Source organism: Gadus macrocephalus, chromosome 1 (assembly GCF_031168955.1).
Source record: "Gadus macrocephalus chromosome 1, ASM3116895v1".
Lineage (NCBI taxonomy): Eukaryota > Metazoa > Chordata > Actinopteri > Gadiformes > Gadidae > Gadus > Gadus macrocephalus.
In genome coordinates, this window is record NC_082382.1 from 24,687,313 (window position 1) to 24,711,680 (window position 24,368).

A 24,368-nucleotide genomic window follows, 5' to 3' on the forward strand; every position below is an offset into this window, starting at 1 on the left:
GATTGGAAACGCAAAGATACGTGCGATGACCACTTGAAGTCCAAAATCCCAACGCCATAGCCAGGGCACGCCCCTTCAAACAACAATTTGAGTTTATAAAAAAAAATTGTTTATAAGCACTTTAATATTTATGTCATGTTTTTATTTGAAGCACTAAAAACAGTGCAATGTTGTGTTGTTTTAATAAATGTAGTCTTCTATCTGATACAATTTTATTCTGTTCGCACTTATTTGACACTCGTTCTGATGATTTTAATAGCTTTAAGTGTGAAAAACGGAATTAATGGAAATTAAAACGGAAAAAACGTTTTCATTTCGGAATTTGGAAAAAAATAAAACGGATTTCATAGGGCCCTAGATATATCGAATTCTTACAATAAGTACTAGGGCTGGCCTAGTACTTATTCGTCAGACACCTTGTACTCGGACACCTTTTACTTACAATAAGTACTAGGGCTGGCCTAGTACTTATTGTAGTCGCTTTTGGTAAAAGTGTCTGAAAATACACTTAAAGAGGACCTATTATGCTACTTTTCTGGTCGTAATTTCTTATTAATGACTCCTATAGCGCAACCTGACACGAATCACAGCACAAAAAACGGGAAAGTCGGGAAATTCGTCCTCATCTGGGCGCTTTCAGCCTTCTCTGTCAACGCTCGGTTTCGTCCTTCTCCGCCCCCTCGCCCCCCTCCTGCCAACCCAACTCCGTTGTGATTGGTTCCCTTCCTTGAAGCGCGCGCGGGGCAGAATTGACCAGGCATATGGTGGGCGCGGCAGGACTGCCTCTACGGAGATGATTGCCCGGAAATGTGAACAAGTGAATCGCAAACGTTGTCCCGAGTGTTTAGCGCTCTGCACAGCCACCCCAGACTGTCAGCAGGGAATACGTCGAAATGCATGTACGTCATTATTGGACACTTGTAGTATGGTTAAACATGACTATATCAATCATGTATAACAACGGGTTATAGGGTCATAAAAGTCGAAATAGGTCCCCTTTAAGGTAAAGGTCATGAATACACCGATGCAAAGATGGAGACACAGACGCAGGCCAGATGGTGTTTTCTTATGGCTCTCGCTCTGGTCCTCGCTCCCTTTAACGATGTACATCTCCCCCTCTCACCCCCCCCCGGCCCCCCCCCCCTCCCTCGCTCCCCCCCCCCCCCCCCCCCCCCCCCCCCCCCCCCCCCCCCCCTCAGCTTCGTGGAGGGTGCGGGGTTCCGCTCCTTCATGGCCACCGTCGCCCCCCCACTACCTGCGTCTGTCTCAGCGCGCCGTGGGCCTGCAGCTCTACGAGGACGTCGAGCGCAAGATCAAGCCCCAGCTCATCCGCGACCTCCAGGCCCGGCTCGCCGGCGGCGAGGGACGGCGGACCGCAGGGGCGCCATCCACGTGACCTTCGACCTCTGGGCGGGGGAGATCGCCCTCGCCCTCGCGCGCCTCCTCCTCGCCGCCCTCGCCCCCCTCGCCCCCCTCCTCCTCCTCCTCCACCCCCCCCGCCGGGGAGGAGCACCGTGGTGGTGGTGGCGGTCTTGCAGCTGCACTTCGTGGACAGGCGGCTGGCGGCTGCGGCGTTCCACCGTGGCGTTCCGCCAGCTGGCCGGAGGCGGGCGCCCTGGCGGCCGCGCTGGGCCGGGAGCTGGGAGGAGGTGCTGCTGGGGTACGGCCTCTTCCCGCACGCCGTGGGCTACGTGGTGGCCAGCCGCGCCAAGGAGGCGCTTGGAGGCCAACGCCGTGTTCGGGGACTACAAGGTCTGTGGAAATGGAAATGGACGACATTTAAATAGTAGCCGAAGAAAATAGATTATTTTACTTTACTCGTTCTTTTACCTCTACCCAACATAGGTTCTGTCTCTGCATCCATCTGTGGTGAACTCTTCCACTCAGTGAACAGAGCCTCTTGTGATTGGTCGGTTCCCTCAGGTCATGTGCTCGTCGCCGCGCGGTTGACCCCGACGCCGACGACCTGGCGGCGTTCCTGGGGGACCCGGCCGGGCCCCCCCGAGGGGGGGGGGGGGACCCCTCCCCGTTCGCGGAGCTCCAGACGGGGGACGGCGGCGGCCTGCGTGGCGTCCACGCTCCAGCTGGTGATCCGGGAGGCGCTCAAGAACTCCCGCGTGGTGGAGAACGTGCTGACCCAGCTGCGCTGCGTGGTGGCCTTCTTCAGGACCAGCGGCTACTGGAACGAGGTGGGGGGGGCGGGGGGGGGGGGGGGGGACTGGAACGAGGTGAGGGGGGGCGGGGGGGGACTGGAACGAGGTGAGGGGGGGCGGGGGGGGACTGGAACGAGGTGAGGGGGGGCAGGGGGGGGGGGGGGGGACTGGACGAGGTGAGGGGGGGCGGGGGGGGACTGGAACGAGGTGAGGGGGGGGGGGGACTGGAACGAGGTGGGGGGGGGTGAGAGAGGGCGGGAGGGAGGCTGAGAGGGAGGGAGGGAGGGAGGCTGAGAGCTGGAGGGAGGGAGGGAGGGAGGGAGGGGGGAGAGGGATGGAGGGAGGCTGGGAGGCTGACAGGGATTGAAAGACTGAGAGACGGAGGGGGAGTAATTAACCAAGAGAGAGAGACAGAGGGATTGAGGGGAGACAGGGAGACAGACAGGGATTGAGAGAGAGGGGGAGTCATCGACCAACAGAGAGAAGGAGAGACACTCCTGTCCACTGACTAGATTCAGCAACAGCCGCATTCAGAAACAGTTTCAACTAAAAAGACGGAAGAGAACGGGAGGCGCTTGGACGCCAAGCAAAATGGGAACAACCGCCTAACGGTCGAGCGCAGACTTCAGAACGTGATCGGCTCAGGACAGGCGCGTCACGGGTTGAAGCCACGCCTTCCAGAGGGTATCCCCGCTGCAGGGGAGGTGCACGGTCCCAGCCGGGGGCTCACTGGGCGGCCACACTCAGTCATACCAAGCCAGCTCGTGTGAACGGGGAAGGGCCAGAGGTGTCTGCGCTGGACCGTCTGTTAACCAGTGCAGTGGTCACAAGGTTAAATGGATACACACACACACATGTGCATGTCTGTGTTTGGTCTTTGGTGGGTACTGCGGTAACGTGCTTCACACCGGGATGTGACGATTCACTCGGCTCACGATTCAATACTCGCTATTGGGTTCACGATTCGATATTATAACGATATTCTGAACAAAACTCGAATGAAGAAAAATGTATGACTGAAAAAATATTGTCGTTTATTTTAAAGACACAAATATGCAAAACAATGCCATTCGCCCTATATTTCCAAGTAATATGGTATAGAATAATCACCTTTTCATAAATGGCATAACCAAAAAGTTTTTTAAAAATATTTTTTTTCATCTCAAAGCCTCATTTCGTGGTGCTTTACCTCCCGTGCACTGAGCCAGCCCTGCCCTTACCTCCCAGGTCCTGCTGAAGGAGTGCTTCTTCTCCCTGTCGCCCCCCCGGCCACATGGGCCGCTGGAACTCCCTGATGGCGTCCATGCGGCGCCTGGTGGACCCCGCCTCCTGGAGCTCCATCATGACCCTGCTGGCCCAGGCCCGCATTGAGGCGCAGGACTCCACCAGCGCCCCGCCCCTGGTCCGCGCCCGGCGGGAGCAGCTGGTGGACATCCTGGGCCTGCTGCAGCCCTTCGAGGACGCCATCCAGGTACGGCCGCCGGCGGGGTTTATGTAAGGCATTGGTTCTCAAAAGGCGGCCCGCGGGCCAATGGCGGCCCGCAGAAACATTGCTGCCGGCCCGCAATGACATAGAGATGTAAGTTGTAAAAAAAAAAAAAGATTTGGGATTTCTATTTTTTTTACAATTATTATATCAATATTAATTTAAACAAAAATAAATAAATATAAAGAGAAAAGTCGACTCTCTAGCTTTCAATTAAATCCTGTTCCATTTGTTTTAATCCGACTGTTCATTACATTGAAAGGATGAACCTCAGTTTCTTGATTTAGACATCACTTGACCTCCCTCCCAGAGGTCCACGGTGCGATGTTTTTTTTCACCACTGGGATGCTGACCGTGTCTCCCGCCATTTTTTTTTCCTTCGGCGACCCTCAGTCAAATTTTGGGTTCCTAAATTGGCCCTCAGCTGTCAAAACATTGAGATCCCCTGATGTAAGGGATCATGTATAGAAGCCCCGAGACGGCTAACCGGACACCGACGCCCAGCGGAGGCGTCTCGCTTCGCCCTGAAGGGGCTTATTTTCGATAATGACCGGCGACGTTCTATACATTATCCCGCTTATTACACGGCTACTTGCCAAAACGAAAAAGTAACTTCACACGTTGTGTCTTTTTACAATTTATGTGTGACCAGCCTTAGTAGTGTTGGTCCGCAGAGAAATAGTCCGCCAAAGACGTTGACGTCGCTTAGCAACCGAGGACGCTGGGGCTGATAAGTTACAGGACTACTTGCGGAGTGATATGAAAGACGGCAAAAAATCGACCTTCCTTGACAGCGGTCATTATATGCTTAGCAACGGTTGAGAAGAGCCGAGTGATAATAAACATTATTACACAGCTCTTCCCAATGCCGTGGAACGCTAGGAACGTTCACTTGCATGGGCCTTCCCGACTTCCGGCAGTGAATTATATTTTGATAATTCAACCTTTGCTAAGCATATAATGACCGCTGTTAAGGAAAGTGAATTTGCCTCGGATTCATGTCTTTGGTATCACTTCTGAAGTAGTCCGGTAACTTGTCAACCCCAGCCTCTTCGGTTGCTAAGCGATGTCAACGTCTTTAGCGGAATATTTCTCTGCTGATCAGCACTACAAAGGCTGGCAACAAATAAATTGTAAAAAGACACACCATGGGAAGTAATTTTTTTGTTTTGGCAAGTAGCCGTGTAATAAGCGGGAAAATGTATAGAACGTCGCCGGTCATTATCGATAATGACAGGCGTTCTGTACTTTATCCCTTACTTGTTTTAAAGGATCCCCATTAGCTGTAACTAAAGTGGGACGAGCTAATCTTCCTGGGTTCCACACAGACAGACACAATACACACGAGACGAATCGTAATTCACTTAACAATGATAATCTAAAAGCAGTAAATCATTATAAACATCATCAGAAATTATTCAGAAAACGTTATAATAGGGTTGGGCGATATGGGCCAAAATGAATATCTCGATATTTTTTTACTATATCTCGATACACGATATATATCTCGATATATTTTGAATCTCCTCTAGAGCACATCATAAATGCTCGATTCAACCATGTCTGGCATAATGTTACGTCTGTAATAATTCTAGTATTACTGAAACATAAGTCTGCATGTAGATTACATGAAACATATTGTTTAAACTCATCAGTGCTTTCTATTAGAACAATTTAGAACTTGCTAATTAGAACTTGATGATGATGAGAAAAGGAAAATCACAGCAAGTTAGATTTACCAACACAGCATTTATTCAAACCGTTAATTATTTATTAACAGTTTGAATAATAATAATTATATATACACTGCCAGACGAAGGATCCAGTGCTATTCTTTTTCGAAACCAAATCCTCAGTTTCCATCCTTTTTTCTCTCTGGCTGTTCTCACTCACCGGTCGGCAGCGCGCCTTCCAGACTACGTCACACACGCGCGTCCATGAGAATCTCGTGGACTCGCAATGGGCGGGGGGAGTGTGTTTAGAGAGCCACCGGAAATAGCGAGAGAAGGGAACGCTGTGCGTTAAACAAACCCCGAGAAGCCCAATCCCTATGAGAGCTCCCCACGCTACGGCCATCAGGAGGCGCACAGAGCTTTTGGCCGTGATATTATATAAACAATTATATTATATTATATATGATTATATATAGAGCTCCGGGAGTCGCAAACGGCAACAATCACTTTCTCCTCCGTGCTGCAGTTCACCCCGGACTGCACTGCACCGAGTTTGACGGTTGAACGCTGGTTGGCTGTTACGTTACACATGTCACTCAGTGGCCACGCTGTTGAACGCTGATTGGCAGATACGCGTCTCTACGTTCACTTTGTATGAGATCTTGTCGCCCCGTCGCGTGAAAGCACAACGAGTATGCCGGCGGCGGCAAAAATAAACATTGCGTGCCAATTTATATTCGATGTTCGCGATAGGGGCATTTTATACATCCCCTGGAGAACATCTCGCGATACATCGCATATATTCGATATATCGCCCAGCCCTACGTTATAACCTTCATGGGTATTACAATCATTATTGCATTCATACAGTAGGTATGTCCACTCCCTACTCACACCTTTAAAATAGTGCAGTCTCAAATGGTAATTGAAAGATACTTTGCTCTTCAATTTTCGTTTATTCAATCGGCAATCATTCCAATGATTTATGCCTCGATTTTTTAGCCCCGATTTTTAAGACGTGGATGTGTACATTTAAAAAAAAAAAAAAAATATATATATATATACTGCCAAAGCAAGTTTTATCATTAAATAAGTTATAGAATCGATCATACAATAAGTGCTCACACGTTCTTATATTTTGCACTATTAGACGGAGGCGCGAGGCTGTTTATCGGGACAGAGTTTGAGCCTCTGTGTCTATGTAGTTAATCATAGCCGCTGGCTGATGCTCCCGTGCCCCCCCCCCCCCCCCCCCCCCCCCCCGTAGGTCCTCCAGAAGCCGGGGGTCACCCTCTCCTTCGTCATCCCCTCGCTGATGGGCCTGGACACGGTGCTGGCGGGCCGGCCCACCGGCTACACCCACTTCTCCAAGGCGCTGCGGGCCGGCCTCCAGAGCCACCTGCAGCCGCTCATCCTCCAGAGAGACCTCATCCTGGCCACTGTGCTCGACCCCCGCATCAAGCTGCAGGTGGCCTGACCTGACCGCCGCTAGCTGCTAGCTCCCAGCGCCTAGCTCCCAGCGCCCAGCGCCTAGCTCCCAGCGCCTAGCTCCCAGCGCCCAGCGCCTAGCTCCCAGCGCCCAGCGCCCAGCGCCTAGCTCCCAGCGCCTAGCTCCCAGCTCCTAGAGCCTAGCTCCCAGCTCCCAGTTCCTAGCTCCCAGCTCCTAGCTGCCGGCTCCCAGCTCCTAGAGCCTAGCTCCCAGTTCCTAGCTCCCAGTTCCTAGCTCCCAGCTCCCAGCTCCCAGCTCCTAGAGCCTAGCTCCCAGCTCCTAGCGCCCAGCTCCTAGCGCCCAGCTCCTAGCGCCTAGCTCCTAGCTCCTGGAGCCTAGCGCCTAGCTCCCAGCTCTGGTCCTGGGGAAGAGTCCGCTGAACCACGGCGATGGAGGATTATTCTCTCGTTGGTTTTAATTGATTTGAAAACACGTGTACAGCGCTGTTTCTTCACAGTTTAACTCCTAACTCCTAACTCCTAGCGCCCAGCTCCCAGCTCCTAGCCCCTAGCCCCTAGCTCCTAACTCCTAGCTCCTAACTCCTAGCTCCTAGCGCCTAGCTTCCAGCTCCTAGCTCTAGTCCTGGGGAAGAGTCCGCTGAACCAGGGCGGATTATTCTTTTGCGTCCCCCCCCCCCCCCCCCCCCTCCAGGGGCGGGGCGTCGTCGTCCCCCCCCCCCCCTCCAGGATAAACTGTGCTGGCCCAAAGGGGCCAGCACAGTTTATCCTGGAGGGGGGGGGTCTGGCCCACACTGTCAGCCAGACCCTAAACTCAACCTAACCCTCCGTGTTTCCTCGCAGCCGTTCCCCGACGCCAAGCAGGAGAGCGAGGAGTCGTTCCTCACCGTCCCGTCCAAATCCCGGATCCAGTCCATGCTGGAGACGTTGCTGGAGGACACGGAGGCCTCGGCCTCTCCCGCGGCCGGCCCCCAGGAGGAGGAGGAGGAGGAGGAGGAGGAAGAGGAGGAGGAGGAGGAGAAGCCCCCCCCGTCCGCGCCCGGCCCCCCCCGGGGCGCCGACGCTCTCGGAGCTGGAGGGCTACCTGTCGGAGCCGCTGCTGGAGGGCGACGCCCCCTTGCTGTTCTGGAAGGCGGCCCGCCGCTTCCCCAAGCTCCAGAGCATGGCCCGCCGGCTGCTGGCCATCCCGGCCACGTCGGGGGGCTTCCCGCGCCTCTACCCCATGGCGGCCAGCATCGTGAAGGCCAAGCGGAGCCGCCTGCCGCCCCACACCACGGAGAGGCTCCTCCTCTTCAGGGAGTCCGTCCGGTGGAAGCAGGGGCCGCCGACGGGCCGGAAGGTACCGGCGGTGGTGGCGGCGGCGGCGGTGGCGGCGCCGAGGCGAGACTCCGGTTCCTATTATTGTAAAGTGCAAAGACGCATGGTAAGGAAGACCTCCGAGTGACCACGGCCGCGCCGGGGGGGGGGGGGCTTCGCCCGGAGCTAGCACTGCGTCGGTGGACACAACGGGACCCGGACGTCCGGTTGGGCGGGGCAGAGGAATGAACGGTGGTACTTTTTTAGCTGCATACACATTAGAGACGTTTACCTTCTGGGTACCGCTTGTGTTGCTCGATTTTTCCCCTCTTTTGCATTTTTTTTATTTTATTCACAACCAATCAAAAGCCTCTATGATGTTGATTATGGATGTGAGGAACCGACCCAGGAACCGTGACACAGAAAAGGGGTCCAGGCCCCCCTTCCTCTCCTTAAGTAGATCCTCCGCGAATCGCGGCCATCTTCTCCAACCGGACCTCATTGAACTGCTCGGGCTTAGTCTGTCTTCGGAGCTGTGTCGTACTACAGGTGGCTGTCCCGGTCAGCTCAACCAATTTGTTTTTTGTTTGTTGATACAGTTGCTACATGCTAGTAGGAGGAGGGGCCAGTGGTGGCCTGTCGCTGTGTGTTGAACCACACTCGACAGGCGTCATAATCATGAGGGAAAGGATCCTGTGCTACTGAAGTAAAATGATGGTTTCTCTGTTTTCTTCCTTTTTACGTCAAATGTATAGTCGTTCCATTCGAGGGCGATGTGGTGGATAATTAATTAATTCTGAAATACACAATACCTCCAATGGTGTCTGAAGGCCCCTTAGATGGATGGCCAAATAATTGGTTCCCAGCCTTCTTGTGTACGAGTGGTGAAAGGTCCTGGTGTAATCTGTGGATCAGAAGGTCCCTGTATAAAGTGGTTTCATAAGTAGAGTATGAGGTAGTTCAAACAATGGCCCTTCCTGAAAGATTATTTAATTGAGCAGCAGTTGACTCAATTTTGTTTTCTTTTTCGTTTGTACATTATATAAATCCACCAAAATGGATGTTCATTTTATACAAATCCAACTCCAGCTAATATGCAGATTTTCTCTGAGTTACATTTCTAAAATAATTTGATTACAATTGGCAAAACTATTTTTGTTGAGTGTGTTTTGTGATAAGAAAGCAAGCGTTGTTGCTGAATGTATAGATGACAAATAAAATATTTTAAAATTCATCTACTTTGGTGTTTCTCAAGTTTATAATGAAGTTGTTTCACCGTCAATTAGGTAATTCTTCCCTGTTTCTAGAACGGAGGTGGTTTATTGTAGATCTTGAAAAAAGCCGAGAAGAGAACTACTTTCATGGTGATACTGGTGATACTATTTTAGTTTGCTTTTATTTTTGTCCTTTCGTGTTGCCTGTAGTTTCCGTCCTTCCTCATGCACCATTGACCATTGGCTGAACGAGTACTACGTCACACCAAAACATCTCATGACGCTGCAACTACTTCCGGTATCATGCCTTTTCCCCCATGTGCATGTCGGACTACTTCCATGCTGGCCAACTAATTTGTAAATATTATAATTTCAGAGCGACGTACGAAGGAGAATAACGCTCGCTGTAACGAGCACCGCGTAAACCCTCCTCAGGACTGCCATGTCGACCATCACGGTGAACATCTTACGGTAACGTTGGCAGTAAATATACAATTCAACAGATGATCTAGTGGAAACCCGAGTGTAAATCATGGCGTTATACGCGAAAGCGGCAGACATCCTGGAGAAAGTGGAGAGTAAACAGGGCGCTGTGAAGACGTTGGTCTTCGAGAGCAAATTTCAGAACATCAAGCAGTTGTTCGCGTTGGTTTGCGAGACCCAGAAATACTCCTCCGTCCTCCAAGAGTTAATCGAGTCCACCAAGTTGCTGAAACAAACCAAGGTGAAGATGACCCAGGCCAAAGTGCTGGTGTACGACCTTCTGATCGGCAAAGGTATCAAATGCGGCGGACCCTGGAAGGTGATGATGTCGAAGCATCGGGCTCGACTCGAGGCGGCGCTGGCCCGCATGAAGATCAAGCAGAAGGTGACCAAGAATAAAGACCTGCTGCCCTCTAGCGTCCAGCAGGCGGAGGGCGTGCTGCTCCCCAGGTACGTGCGTGTGAACACGCTGAAAACCACGGTGGACGACGCGGTGGACTACTTCAAACGGGACGGCTTCTCTTACCTGGGCGAGGCCAACCGACTCGACGATCTGGACCTGAAGGCCAAGAGCTTCGTGCGGGACCTGCACCTCTCGGACTTACTGGTCTTCGCTCCCAAGACGGAATTCCACGAGCATTTCCTGTACAAGGCGGGACACATCATCCTGCAGGACAAGGCCAGCTGCCTGCCCGCCTTCCTCCTCAACCCTCCGACCAACAGCCATGTCATCGACGCCTGCGCCGCCCCCGGCAACAAGACCAGCCACCTGGCGGCCATCATGAAGAACAAGGGCCGCCTGTTCGCCTTCGACCTGGACGCCAAGCGCCTCTCCACCATGTCCACCCTGCTGCTGCGCGCCGGGGTCCGCTGCCACCAGCTGGCCCACCAGGACTTCCTGAAGGTGGACCCGTCCGACCCGCAGTACAAAGACGTGGAGTACGTCCTGCTGGACCCGTCCTGCAGCGGATCGGGTAGGAGACTCTTATTTTGAAAATCCGCTTCCGGACTTGGATTTGGTCCGTCGTCCCGCCTTTGTAGTGACCTCGCTGTGTGTGTGTGTGTGTGTGTGTGTGTGTGTGTGTGTGTGTGTGTGTGTGTCCAGGTATGGTGTGCCTGGGGACGGACTCCTCGCCGCCGGACCCGGAGCGGGAGCAGCGTCGCCTAGGCAACCTGGCGGCGTTCCAGCTGCGCTGTCTGAACCACGCCCTGGGCTTCCCCCGGCTGCAGCGCCTGGTGTACTCCACCTGCTCCGTCCACACGGAGGAGAACGAGAAGGTGGTGGCCGCCGGCCTGCAGCAGAACCCCGGCTTCAGGTAACACTCACTCACTACACTCACTCACTCACTACATTCACTCACTCACTACACTCACTCACTCACTACATTCACTCACTCACTACATTCACTCACTCACTGCATTCACTCACTCACTACATTCACTCACTCACTACATTCACTCACTCACTACATTCACTCACTACACTCACTCACTCACTACACTCACTCACTCACTACATTCACTCACTCACTACATTCACTCACTCACTCACTACATTCACTCACTCACTACATTCACTCACTCACTACATTCATTCACTCACTCACTGCATTCACTCACTCACTGCATTTACTCACTCACTACATTCACTCACTCACTGCATTTACTCACTCACTACATTCACTCACTCACTATATTCACTCACTCACTACATTCACTCACTCACCACTCACTCACTACATTCAATCACTCACTCACTATATTCACTCACTATAATCACTCACTCAATACATTCACTCACTCACTATATTCACTCACTCACTCACTATACTCACTCACTCACTCACTCACTATATTCACTTTGACTGTGCCACGTTGTCCGTGTTGCCATACGTGTCCAAACGGGGCTTCTGTCATCAGATCTCAGCACCTCTTCAATGTCTCACACCGGTATCCTCAGCTGAGTTTCGATCAGCTCAACTGTAAGTTGGATGTTGCTAAGCTCCGCCTCCCGTCGTCCCCTGCAGGTTGGTGCACCTCCTCCCCGTGTGGCCGGAGAGGGGACTGCAGCCGCTCAGCCAGTGTCTGCGGGCCAGCACCGCCAAGACCCTCACCCACGGCTTCTTCGTGGCTCTGCTGGAGCGACACAGTGACGCCGTGGCCACAGCGCCCCCTAGCCTAGAGGAGGACGCCGCCAGGTAAACATCTGACCCCAAGGCGTTTCAAAACTCAAGGCCGATCCCTGAAACTACACCGGGGCGGCATGTGGCTCGGGGGGTAGAGCGGGCGGGCTGGTAACCGGAGGGTTGCTGGTTCGATCCCCAGCTCCTCCTATCTTGAGTGTCGAGGTGTCCCTGAGCGAGACGCCTCACCCTGACTGCTCCTGACGAGCTGGAAGTCGCCATTCATGGCTGACTCCGCCGTCGGTGTGTGAATGTGTGCATGAACGGGTGAATGTTTGGCAATTTTGTAAAGCGCTTTGAGTGGCCGCTGGTTAGAGAAGCGCGGTATAAATGCAGTCCGTTTACCATTTACAAAGATTCCAGTGAACAATGCAAGGAATACTCGATGGTTTCCTACCCGACAACACGAAGCATGCCGACACTAAACTAAAACCCAACGTATCAAGATGAATCTCACATCGCTCCTTCTCTCCGGCAGCCGCACGCCCAGCCAGGAAGTGACATCAGCGAGTCCCTCGGAGGAGGCTGAGGGGAGGCCAGCTGTGGCAGCGCCCCCGGTGGCCAGCCTCAACAGTGAGGAGGAGGAGGAGGAGGAGGAAGAGGAGATGGAAGTGAAAACAAGTCCTGTTGAAGGACAGGCCAAGAAGAAGAGGAAGAGGAACAAGAAGAAGAAGAAGAAGAAGGCAGCGACCCCCATAGTGGCTTGAGAGGAGGTTAAGAGATTGGTTTGGTTGTGTTTGGAGGAGGCTCTGTCTGTATTTTGCTCTTTATTCTGAGAAATAGAATAAATCCTTTTTATAATTTCAGTAATGTTATTTTTTTTCTTAACGATGTGTGAATTGACATCGGCTTTCTCACTCTCCCACTAAAAGCTATGGTGGCCAATTTTGAGATCCCAGCCGCTGTTGGCTACATTTTGATTATTTTCTTGGATAATGTCGGGCTGCCTGCATTTAAAGAGAATTTAAACAAATATTTCCAAAAAAACGTACAAAATTCATGTCTTTGTAAGTTTGACGTTTCTGGAGTTTCATGTCTGCCCTAGTTTTGCTGGAACTTATGCAAACATTTGTATTTCCAACATCGAATTGACATAATTTTCTGATCACAACCATCCCGCGATGGCGAGTGTGGTTTCGTAGTAAGATTCTCTCATTAGATCCTCGTTCTCATGCCTTGAGGCTCGTGTAGGCGCCGGTCTCACCATATTTGACGAGACATCTAGTGACATGCTCAGTAGGTATTGAGCAGGCAGTTTGATGAATGGAGACCTTACTACACACACACGTGTACACAACCTTATAGTGGTGTGTTCGTTGATTTGGCTCTCAGCGTTTATCCAGGTTCAGTTTCGATGGGGGTTAGGGTTCTAAGATGTCTTGTTTACTCAAAGACAAGATACTTGCATTTAGGCTAGTAACAAGCAGTAGTCTCTCTCTCGCTCTCGCTCTCTCTCTCTCTCTCGTGCATCAGATCAGCGATGTAACCTTGATGCTTAGTGACAGTCTAATGGTACTGCCTGTGTCCTCGGGCAGTGATCTGGAATAATATCCTCAGAGAGAAAACACACCCTCTCCACCTACACACACACACACTCCCTCCCCCCCTCATCCCCAACCACTTTCAACCTTTAACCACACCTTCCACCTAATTTCTCTCTTTTCTTCTATAGTGTTGTCACTTCCTTTGCTAATACTCCACTTTCACATTGCCTCCCTTCTGCTCTTGTGTTTTGGGCAGCACTGCAATCCACTGTCTCTACCTGCTACATTTCAACCACGAATCAGGGAGACAGTGAAACACGTATTCGGTGAGGTTTAACAAAAGATCAGCTAAGAATTTAATTTTGGTTGCAGAGGAACAGAACCATCCGGAATAAACTAATGAGTCTGGGATAACTGTCGTTTATGGAACACAGACAAAGATGTCTCGGCTAAGTACCAATTCTACGTCTATTCCAGGCAGGTCTACAGTGAACCCAGAAGTGTTGCACCTCTCGATGTAAACCGTGGTTCCATCCACTAGAGGGCAGTGTTGTGCCTGTCCTTAAGAACAGAGACCCCGGGCTGGTGTAGCTGGTCTTATCGACTGACTGGACAAATAAAGCTTGTAATACATACTAAAAGGTCTGACAATGAATTATGCCATCCTAAAAACGCTGTTTGTGGATCAAGGTATATTGTGAATTTTTCAATAATATTTGTTTGTTGAAAAGATATTTAAAATTTTCAAAATTGTGAACTTCGGGCGTTCACAGGAACCAGCTGTGGTTTTAACAAAGCTTTTTATAACAGGAACCTTACACAGGAACCTTTTTATCCATGCGTGACCAGATCAGTAATGACTTTATATCCACATTTCTGTATTCATCCAAATGGTGTAAAATTGTGTTTTTCTAAGATGGAGTGCTTCTCTCTCTCTCTCTCTCTCTCTCTCTCTCTATGTCATCCCTCCCTTGTGTCACTCCCTCCATCGGTCCTCAGCTCTTCTGTACCTCAAGCCTCCATCTTTGCACTCCCCACGTTGTGGCGGCCATTTTTAGAAGATCCCTCTCCATCCTCCTTGCCCCCCCACACCTCAACATCTCTCTTCCTCCATCCTCTTCAACCTCTCCACCGCCACATCCCTATTTGGAGGTTAGGGGGCGGAGTCTAACTCCAGAGGGGGCGGAGCTTCACCACACCAGCTGCCCTCTGAGTAGGTGAAGACATAGACTCCTCCCATTTTTCCCCTGGGACGCGCACTCGTCCGAGGGACGCAGACCCTCTGATTGGTCGGTGAGGTGACCTGCTTTGACTTGGGCCCGCCCTGCGGCGGGCGGAGTCACGGCGGCAGCAGCAGCTGAGGGAGGGCGGAGTCAGGCGCTCCAGTGGCTGTGATTGGCTATTGTAGGGCGGGGTTCAGGACGTGGAAGGGGGGGGGGGGGGGACAGAACCTCTGCCTGCCGAGCGAAGGTGGAGGAGGAGAGAACGTGAGAATGAATGAGTGAGTGAGTGAGATGATATATAGATATATATTAAGTGTCTTCTAGGGATTTGATGCCATTCTCCTTAGATTTCAGTTGACCAACTTTTCCCTCTCCTCTTGTGTCTTTCCTTACTGCTGTCTCCTCATGATTATCATTTTACAAGTTGTCACACCGAACACATCCAACATCATCCTGTCACCTTCAACCCACGCCTTGAGGCGCCCAGTCGAAGCTCCCCTCAGGCGTCTACCGTTCAACGCAGACGGCTGTGAGCAGCTCTCCTGACTCTGTGGTCGTGGAATGAGCCGTTGGTGTGTTCTGACGTACAGCTACACACTCTTTGTGTGCCGTAGTAGTAACACATACTGTACACGCACACGTCTGCTGCTAATACAGGTTGACATGAGACGAGTGTGTTCCTTTGTGTCTGTCAGACTAGCCGCGAGGCTTGCGTGTGTGTGTGTGTGTGTGTGCGTGCGAATGTGTGAATTTAGGGGGCTGGGTCTGTTTTGGGGGGGCGGTGTGTGTGTTTGTGTGTGTGTGTGCGAATGTGTGAATTTAGGGGGCTGTGTGTGTGTGTGTGTGTGTGTGTGTGTGTGTGTGTGAATTTAGGGGGCTGGGTCTGACTGGGGGGTCACTCAAGTGGAAGACAGCAGGCCGCCCTGTAGCTGTGTCTGGCTCCTCAGTGACCCAAAGGACGCCAACATATCCACAAAAAGCCCTGATGCATTATTCACACGCACATTAATTAACTCATTATTAACACTTACGTACACGCAAATGTATACATGCATACATATTCATGTATATCTATAAACACACATGCATGGCAGTCAGTGCATGTGTGTTGTGCGCTGTGGCAGAGTATAAACATTGAATAATTTCACATTTTTATCAAACAATTATTCAGAGCAGAAGCATTTCATAACGGGGCCTTAATGTGAGCAGTGTTCAGTAGTTGAGCACGTTGTGTAATACAGTCAGTGAAAAGCATAATAAGTAAAACATACATTTACTTTATTAGTGTAACGTTTCGATGATGACAAAGAGCTTCAGCCACAGTCATTCTTTAGTGGTATTGTTGTGTTTTGAATACACCTTTAAGCAACCTCCTTTGAGGCGATGAGAGCGTTCACACATGCTGTCCCCGACAGCTGGATGGACGGAGCAGACAGATGCCTGGACGTCTGTCGAACTAGAACATCGACATGTTTACCCCCACCCAGACGTATACAGTACGCACACACCAGGCACGGGACACACACACATGCACACACACACACACACACACACACGTATGAATGCACACACATGTACGCTTGCACACCCACACCCACACACACACACGTCAACTCAAACACACTCACACGTACAAACCCATGTACACACACACACACACATGCAAACGCAAGCACGCACACACACACACACACACACACCCCCCCCCCCCCCCCCAGCTGACATGCCAGCTTTGGCTCAAAGTGCAGCCGGTGCCCCTGCTGTGGTAGAGGGCCAGGGTTCAGAGGTCATCCCCAATATCACATCCAATCAGAGGTGGCCGTGCGTACGCCTGTATGTTCAGTGGGGAGGACAAAGGGCTGCAGAGCTGGGCTTGTGTGCATACGTTATCGTTTATTCATGATAAAACGAGTGTAAATACGCCTCACATTTCAAAATGTGAGGCTATCATCAAACTGGTCCTTCCTCCTCCCGCTGAAGGCGTTAGATTAAGTCACCTAACTCCCAGGTACAATACCAAGGCTGCATTGGCTTAGAAATGACCAATGCTATAATTGTAATTTAAGGCTGGTTAAAAGGCTGTAATTATATCCTGTTTTGGAATATCTCAAGATAGAAGGGGCGTGTTCATTTGCAACACTTAATACCAAGGATCAATTCAGCTTTTCTTTATATCATTTATTTATATGATACTGTATTATCTGAAATATTATTGTTTTGCATATGGATACTGAGCATGCAGGAACTCCTGTAGTACGGATGTATTGCTCTTTCTCACACTCTCTAAATCTTTCACTACGAGTTTAAACACTCATTAAATATGCACATGGTCATCTGTAGGCTGTGATTTAACTGGGTTAAACAACATGGGTTCAAACTGTACTCTTACATAACATCCAATCATTCCATATGTGTGTGCCTGTGTGTGTGTGTGTATGTTATGCATAACAAAATGTACACATCGTTTCTGGTAGGTTGTCTTCATTTGGGTGTTTGTCACATATTTCATGACAGACGTTTATTTCTTCATTCTTACTCGTTGGTTTTGTATTTGTGTCTTTCACTAATGTCCCAGTAGCAAGTGTCTTCTGTGGGACATCATTTTAAACTCGAAAAACCGAAAGGCCCCAGATTTCTTCGGCTTTAAAATGGACAAATGAGACAACCAGAGACCAGGAGCTGTGAAGAAACTGCCTCTTTATTGGTGTTTGGAGAGCAGTACAAAGCAAAAGTTTTGGTTTGCAAAATAGGATTCCAAACAGTCAGTGCTCAAAAAGGCCCCTCCCCCTCTAATAGGCTCCCCCCCCCTAAAAACCAACAATACCGCTTCACAGGGACGCATCCACAACACCACACTTCACTAACCACTAGGGGCAGCACCAGGTTTTTATTTGTATTTTTTCAAATCTGGGATAATTTGGGGGGGTTACATTGGGGAGGGGGAAGAGGGGGGAGTGGGAAGTGGAGGGAACAGAACAGGGGGGGGCGGACAACAACAACAACATCGTGATAGTTTAACAAAACTGGCTCGTTTTCATTTTGAGGGGCGGGGGGGCAGAAGTACTCCCCTCCCTTTCTGTTGGTTTGTTTGTTTCTTTTTGGGCTCCATTTATCACATTTATCGTCACCACGGCAGCCGGTAACTACGGCGTCCGTCACCCAATCACGCTGTCTCGCTATCGGACTTCCGCTGTTTTCGTTCGCCTGTCTTCACCACCTCCTCCTCCTCCTCTTCCTCCTCCTCCTCCTCTTCCTCCTCCTCTACTTGTTGTTGGCGGAGGTGCTGAGAACCTTCCGGACGGCCTGGGCGATGGCGTCGCGGTCGATGCCGAAGAGCCGCAGCAGCTCCTGGGGCTTCCCGCTGCGCGGCACCTGGGCCACGGCCATGCGGTGCACGCTGAAGCCCGTCTCGTTGACCACCGCCGCGCACACCGCCTCGCCGAGGCCCCCTGCAGGCACGGAGGGGAGACACTGGGTTTACCTCCGCACTATTCATCAGAGGGTTTCTCTCCGAAGCCTCTCTCTCTAACTAACTGTCCTTCTGTCTATCTGTCTGTCTGTCTGTCTGTCTACCTGTCTGTCTGTCTGTCTACCTGTCTGTCTGTCTATGAAATTTAATTTCAAGAATGATTGAATTACTGATACGGTTTGACTTAACTGAAATTGTAAACCATTGAAGAGTTACCACCAAGCACACAATGCAATACTCAAAATAGTAAATAGACAACTAAGCAAAGTATGTGAAAATGTTCAACATCTCTCTCTCTCTCTCTCTCTCTCTCTCTCTCTCTCTCTCTCTCTCTCTCTCTCTCTCTCTCTCTCTCTCTCTCTGTCTGTGTGAATGCTCTCTCTCTCTGTGTGTGAATGCTCTCTCTCTCTGTGTGTGAATGCTCTCTGGTCAGGTAGGTTAGGTTGTCTTGCCTACGGGTTAAGACAACAGCCATTTGAGTTTGGACCCGGTACTTTTCCACTGGGAATGGAGCCACTGCACTCCTCCTCCTCCTCCTCCTCCTCCTCCTCCTCTCCTTTTCTTTCTACCTTTCCTCTTTCTGCCTTCATTTCTTCAACCATTATACATCATTTCGTTTTCACCCTCTCCCTCATTGCTTCGCTCTCGGTTCGTTCTTTGAATAATTAATTTGTCAGTTCCTTTCCTCCTTCACCTCCTCCCCCCCCCTCTACTCCTCTGTCACATCGGATCACTCACGCCTCGCTGGGGAGAGATCTCCCGCTGTGACGTGATACGGGCCGACGGGAGAGACAACGCCCTTCCACTACTCTCCCTCCCCTCCCCACTCCCCCTCTCTTCTCTCACTCTTTCACCCTCGATGTCTCACTCCTTCACACACCTCACTCACACCTCTCCACCTCGGGCCAACCCTCCTTGGTTGTCAGCTTTAGTACTCTTATCGCTAAAGAATAAGCTCTAGATTCTAGGTAAGTATATCTTTTGTTTGTCGGTGTCCAGGGCTAAGAGCTTCACTTTCTTTCTTTGTGTTTGGTAAGAAGGCGAACCCCTGCATGTGTTGGTGTAGACGAGCCTTCCGCCGTTCAGTGACTCTGTTCAGTGACCTCTCCCGTCGGGAGAGGTCAGGGAGGGGCAGCGTGTTGATGTGACGCTGGTATGTAGGTCAGCGCAGCCCAAAGGCCAGAGATTAAATTAAAAATCACACAGTGGCTCTCCTGCCCCCCCCCCCCCCCCCCCCCGTCCATCCAAATATGTATCACCTCTCTATCTAATGTCTCTCTGTAATATCCCTCTGTAGAATCTCTCTAATATCTCTATCTTATATCTATCTGTAATTTCTTTGTCTCTCTAATATATTGATGCAATATTTTCTTCTCAATGCGCTCTCTCTCTCTCTCGCTCTCTCTCTCTCTCTCTCTCTCTCGCTCTCTCGCTCTCTCTCTCTCTCTCATATATACAGTACACACACTCACACCAGTCTGGCAGCAGATGTCTGATTCGCTCTCTTCAGACCCTCGCTCGCTCCTTCCCTCTTTTTATCTGCAGTGATTTCGGTTCATTGTCTGAACACTCGGCTCTTGTTCCAAGGTGTTCCTGAGCGAGAGCGCGGACGGCCGTCTGGCTGCCAGTGATGGACACGGCCATGGCTCAGTGTTTAGTGAACATGGGGCCGACTTTGCTTTCGTTTTGGTTCATATCTTTGGTTCTCCTCATATTTTGTGGAATGTGGTGGATCATGGTTGTAGTAGAATACAGTCCTAGCTCGTTTTTAACATCGTGTGATCAGACGGAGGTTCTGGGAACCCTTTCGTCCCAGTGTACACCCTCATGGTTTGGACCTGCTGCTGTCCAGACGCGGTACCTTCGTAGTAGTGGTCCTCCACGGTGATGATGCGGCCTCGCGTGGCCTTGGCGTTGTCGATGATGGTCTTGGAGTCCAGGGGCTTGATGGTGAATGGGTCGATCACACGGACGTTGATCCTCTCTGGGGAAGGAGCACAGAATGAAGGACCTCCATTTTGAGAGTACAGGAACAGGACTGGGAATGGTCTGGCTGCAGCTCAAGTTTAGTTTCAAATGCTTTGGCGAGGTTTAGACTATGAACATGCAGAATTAAATCATTGCTTTGTTTCAATTCCAAATTGAAGATTCCATGTTTCTTTTTTTCTTTTTCTACCAATATCAATTACACTTTTTGCTTCTTGATATGCTCTCTCTCTCTCTCTCTCTCTCTCTCTCTCTCTCTCTCTCCCCCTCTCTGTCTCTGTCTCTGTCTCTGTCTCTCTCTCTCTCTCTCTCTCTCTCTCCCCCTCCCCCTCTCCCTCTCTCTCTCTGTCTCTGTCTCTGTCTCTCTCTCTCTCTCTACCTTTCTTCAGTTGCTCTGCGGCGGCCATTGCCTCATGAAGGGTCACTCCGGCTCCGATCACAGTCACGTGGTCATCGTTGGACTTGTGGACGACCTGATCGCCGTGGAAACAGAACGTTAAATTACCAAAGACAAATACATGGCCGCTTTTATCCAGGATGGGCTGAGTGATTGTTCTTGCGGTACTACTGCTGATACGGTTGTTGTGATAATGACCTTGGCCTGTCCGACGTGGAAGTCCTCGCTGCTGTTGTAGATGACGCTGTTCTCGGGGCGGCTGGTCCGGATGTAGCAGAGGCCCTGGGACACACGGACACGCGGACACACGGACACACGGACACACAGACCTCAGTCAGCGCTCTGAGCAGCACGGCTCGGCCAGCAGGAGACGAACACACACTAGCAACCCTCCCTCACGGGCCGCCCTATACGTCCCCTGTTTCATGATATTGATGACAATGACCTCAGTACAATATATATATTCAGGTCATTGTCATACGTATCATAAATATCATCATGCCATATATATATTTATGTTTATTGTATATAGAATAGTGATTACCTTTTCTTTAATTCCAATATCTTTATATAAATCGGCATCTAGATTTCTATCTATCTGTATATATTTTTTGAAATCTATAAAGGTATGGATATGTATCAATATAGATATAAGATATAATAAGATATATAGATAAAGATTTCTTTATGTATTTATCTACATCTACTTTATCGATAGTGTAACTGTATAAACTTCGATGTCATGTTCGATTGCAAGGCTTTTCCGCAGGGGATTGTGGGTACTGTAGTCTACCTTTGTGTGGATGTCATGTGTCGCAGCCAGGGGATTGTGGGTACTGTAGTCTACCTTTGTGTGGATGTCATGTGTCACAGCCAGGGGATTGTGGGTACTGTAGTCTACCTTTGTGTGGATGTCATGTGTCACAGCCAGGGGATTGTGGGTACTGTAGTCTACCTTTGTGTTGGCAGCGAGCTCCATGGCCTTCTCCGTGGACACGGCGTCGCTAGGGTAGAACACCGTTGCCGTGGGGATGGCTCTGAACATGGCCAGGTCCTCCAGACCCATCTGGGAGGGCCCGTCCTCTCCTGACACACACACACACACACACACACACACACACACACACACACACACACACACACACACACACACACACACACACACACACACACACTCTTTAAAGTCGGGGACCGAGAGAATCTGTCTCATGTCCAAAGTGGGAAACATTGATGAAGTGTGGTGGACTGGCATGCGTGGTCATGCTGTGTACCTGAGGAGGAGGAGGAGTGGGAGGAGGAAGAGGAGGGAGGGAGGAAGGATCGGGCCGTCCCAGATCCACCTCCATGTCACAGAGAAAAGGGGGAGAGAGGGGGAGGAAGAGAGGGGGAGGAAGAGAGGGAGCGCAGTGCTGACACCGGTCGTGAGGGAGGACGTAAGACAGAGGAAGTGACTATAGGAGGGAAAGAAAGGATAGTTGGCAGGGTCACCACGGAAACGACCGGGACGAGGTCAGAGGTCAGAGCCCTAACAGTTCAGGGTTCAGGACTGACCGATGGAGACGCCGCAGTGCGAGCCACACAGGTTGACGTTGCTCTCGGAGATGGCCGCCATGCGCAGCTGGTCGTACGCCCGCGTGAAGAAGGTGGCGAAGGTGGAGGCGAACACCACGCTGCGGTCACGGGCGGCGCAGCCCACGGCAACGCTGACCTGGAGACAGGAAGGGGAGGAGTTTAGAGGCTGGGCGAGGGAGGCTAGTTAGGGATAACACAGGTTTAGTGAGGCTAGTTAGGAATAACACTGGTTTAGTGAGGCTAGTTAGGGATAACACAGGTTTAGTGAGGCTAGTTAGGAATAACACTGGTTTAGTGGTTGCTTTAGTGAGACTAGTTAGGAATAACACAGGTTTAGTGAGGCTAGTTAGGAATAACACAGGTTTAGTGAGGCTAGTTAGGAATAACACGGAGACAGGAAGAGGAATAACACAGGTTAAAGGCTGGTTTAGTGAGGCTAGTTAGCAATAACGCAGGTTTAGAGGATGAGGCTAGTTAGGATTTAGGTTTAATGATACTAGCTACTCATATTTGCATGTTTGTATCAACGGCCTTCTGGCCCGAGGCCTCTGACGAAACCAGGCAAACGGACAGAAGAGGAATCAGCAAAGTCTGTAAATATTTGATGTGACACTCTGGGGATTATCCAAATTAATTACGCACTGTTGACGCTCAGCTGGTCGTACTCGTCTTATAGAAACTCCCAAATTGCCCAGAAGGTTATAAGCTAATGGGCTATAAAGCCAGGGATTGTATTTTACATTGACGTTGAAATTTCATATTTTTGTTTGATAAAAGGATTTGTAAGAAAAAAATCATATTCTGTATGATAGATCGTAACGATCTGATTTTGTATTACGATTAGTATCACGTAACCAAAATCATACTTTGTACGATAGATCTTTATATAAAAAATCCTATTTTGTACGACATTTCGTGTTAGCTATGATAGACGGTCATTCGCACCATGTTCTGCTCGGCGATGTAGCACTCGACATAGCGGTCGGGGTGCTCGTTCTTGAAGAGCTCGGCGAAGGTGGAGTTCTTGGTGTCCCCGTCCAGAGCGATGACGTGCTGGTTGTAGCGGCCCAGCTTGGCCAGCGCCATCCCGTACGCCTTCCGGGTCGCGACCTGGAGGGAAGGACGACATTCAGACAACGGGTTCAGGCGGTTTTACCCACAAATATACCAGCCCTTGACGCTTATATTCAGGGCCTTTAGCAGACGCTTTTATCCAAAGCGACTTACGATAAGTACGTTTGTGATAAGAAAGTGAAACAACAACACATCGCAGTCGGTCCAGTAAGGATGTTCATAGAACCGAGTGCCAATCACTAACGATCACTAGGTTAACCCATTCCCCGTACACAAAAGAGATAGCTAGGATAAGATGCTATATAACCCCCCTGTTCTATTCGTATGTTCGGAATGTGTCCCAATGTGTCAGCCATAGAAGAAATGTAAATCCTAATTTCTCGATTGGTTTAAACCAAAACACAATTCTTTTTTTAACGCTTTTGTCGGCTGGTTCTTAACCTTACTGTGGGAAACCTTTCATGCATAGGAAGAGCCCAACACACCACTTTGAAAGAGATTACTGTGGAGTGTGTGGAGGAGGGCTGGTTGAAGCAGCCTCCCCTCTCTCCCCCCTCTCCCCCCTCTCCCCCCCCCCCCCCCCCCCTACCTTCTCCCCCAGCTTGTAGCTCCTCTCCCCCCCCCCCCCCCTACCTTCTCCCCCAGCTTGTAGCTGGGTGCGCTGGGCATGCGGACGTTGCGCAGGCTGACGGCGGGGGCGTCCTCGCAGGGCGCCGCGGGGTAGAGCCGCTTGCTGCAGCTCACGATGCGGCTCTGCAGCTCCTTCAGCACGCCGTCCGCCACCTCCCGGGGGAGGGGCTTCCCGTGCCAGCCCAGCTTATCCTCCGCCACTGCACACACACACACACACACACACACACACACACACACACACACACACACACACACACAGGTAAGAACATAGGCAAACACACACACACACACACACACACACACACACACACACACACACACACACACACACACACACACACACACACACACACACACACACACACACACAGGTAAGCACATAGGCAAACACACACACACACACACACACACACACACACACACACAGGTAAGCACATAGGCAAACACACACACACACACACACACACACACACACACACACACACACACACACACACACACACACACACACACAGGTAAGCACATAGGCAAACACACACACACACACACACACACACACACACACACACACACACACACACACACACACACACACA

General features: G+C 50.6%; 3 protein-coding genes across 3 annotated transcripts in view; 2 read left to right on the forward strand and 1 right to left on the reverse strand.

The window, feature by feature from the left end:
• The window catches only part of LOC132464125 (uncharacterized), a 26,801-nt gene extending 17,513 nt beyond the window's left edge, over nucleotides 1-9,288 (forward strand). Inside the window, 9 exon segments of the mRNA XM_060060325.1 lie at nucleotides 1,195-1,257; nucleotides 1,259-1,366; nucleotides 1,369-1,756; nucleotides 1,924-2,189; nucleotides 2,822-2,919; nucleotides 3,393-3,624; nucleotides 6,580-6,780; nucleotides 7,602-7,723; nucleotides 7,791-9,288. Coding sequence (XP_059916308.1) covers nucleotides 1,195-1,257; nucleotides 1,259-1,366; nucleotides 1,369-1,756; nucleotides 1,924-2,189; nucleotides 2,822-2,919; nucleotides 3,393-3,624; nucleotides 6,580-6,780; nucleotides 7,602-7,723; nucleotides 7,791-8,202 — 1,890 coding nt within the window. The 3' untranslated portion in view covers nucleotides 8,203-9,288.
• A 242-nt stretch (nucleotides 9,289-9,530) lies between these two features.
• On the forward strand, nucleotides 9,531-12,740 carry nsun5 (NOP2/Sun RNA methyltransferase 5). The gene is made up of 4 exons (XM_060054022.1): nucleotides 9,531-10,725; nucleotides 10,857-11,067; nucleotides 11,779-11,949; nucleotides 12,413-12,740. Exons 1-4 carry the CDS (start codon nucleotides 9,801-9,803, stop codon nucleotides 12,639-12,641), a joined length of 1,536 nt encoding a protein of 511 aa, XP_059910005.1. The 5' UTR covers nucleotides 9,531-9,800; the 3' UTR covers nucleotides 12,642-12,740.
• Nucleotides 12,741-17,318: 4,578 nt separating this feature from the next.
• LOC132459472 (transketolase-like) lies at nucleotides 17,319-23,743 on the reverse strand. The gene is made up of 8 exons (XM_060054035.1): nucleotides 23,729-23,743; nucleotides 23,011-23,175; nucleotides 22,045-22,201; nucleotides 21,449-21,579; nucleotides 20,692-20,775; nucleotides 20,476-20,569; nucleotides 19,972-20,094; nucleotides 17,319-18,090 (listed from the first exon to the last, which is right to left on the reverse strand). Exons 2-8 carry the CDS (start codon nucleotides 23,149-23,151, stop codon nucleotides 17,903-17,905), a joined length of 918 nt encoding a protein of 305 aa, XP_059910018.1. The 5' UTR covers nucleotides 23,152-23,175; nucleotides 23,729-23,743; the 3' UTR covers nucleotides 17,319-17,902.
• Nucleotides 23,744-24,368: the final 625 nt, after the last annotated feature.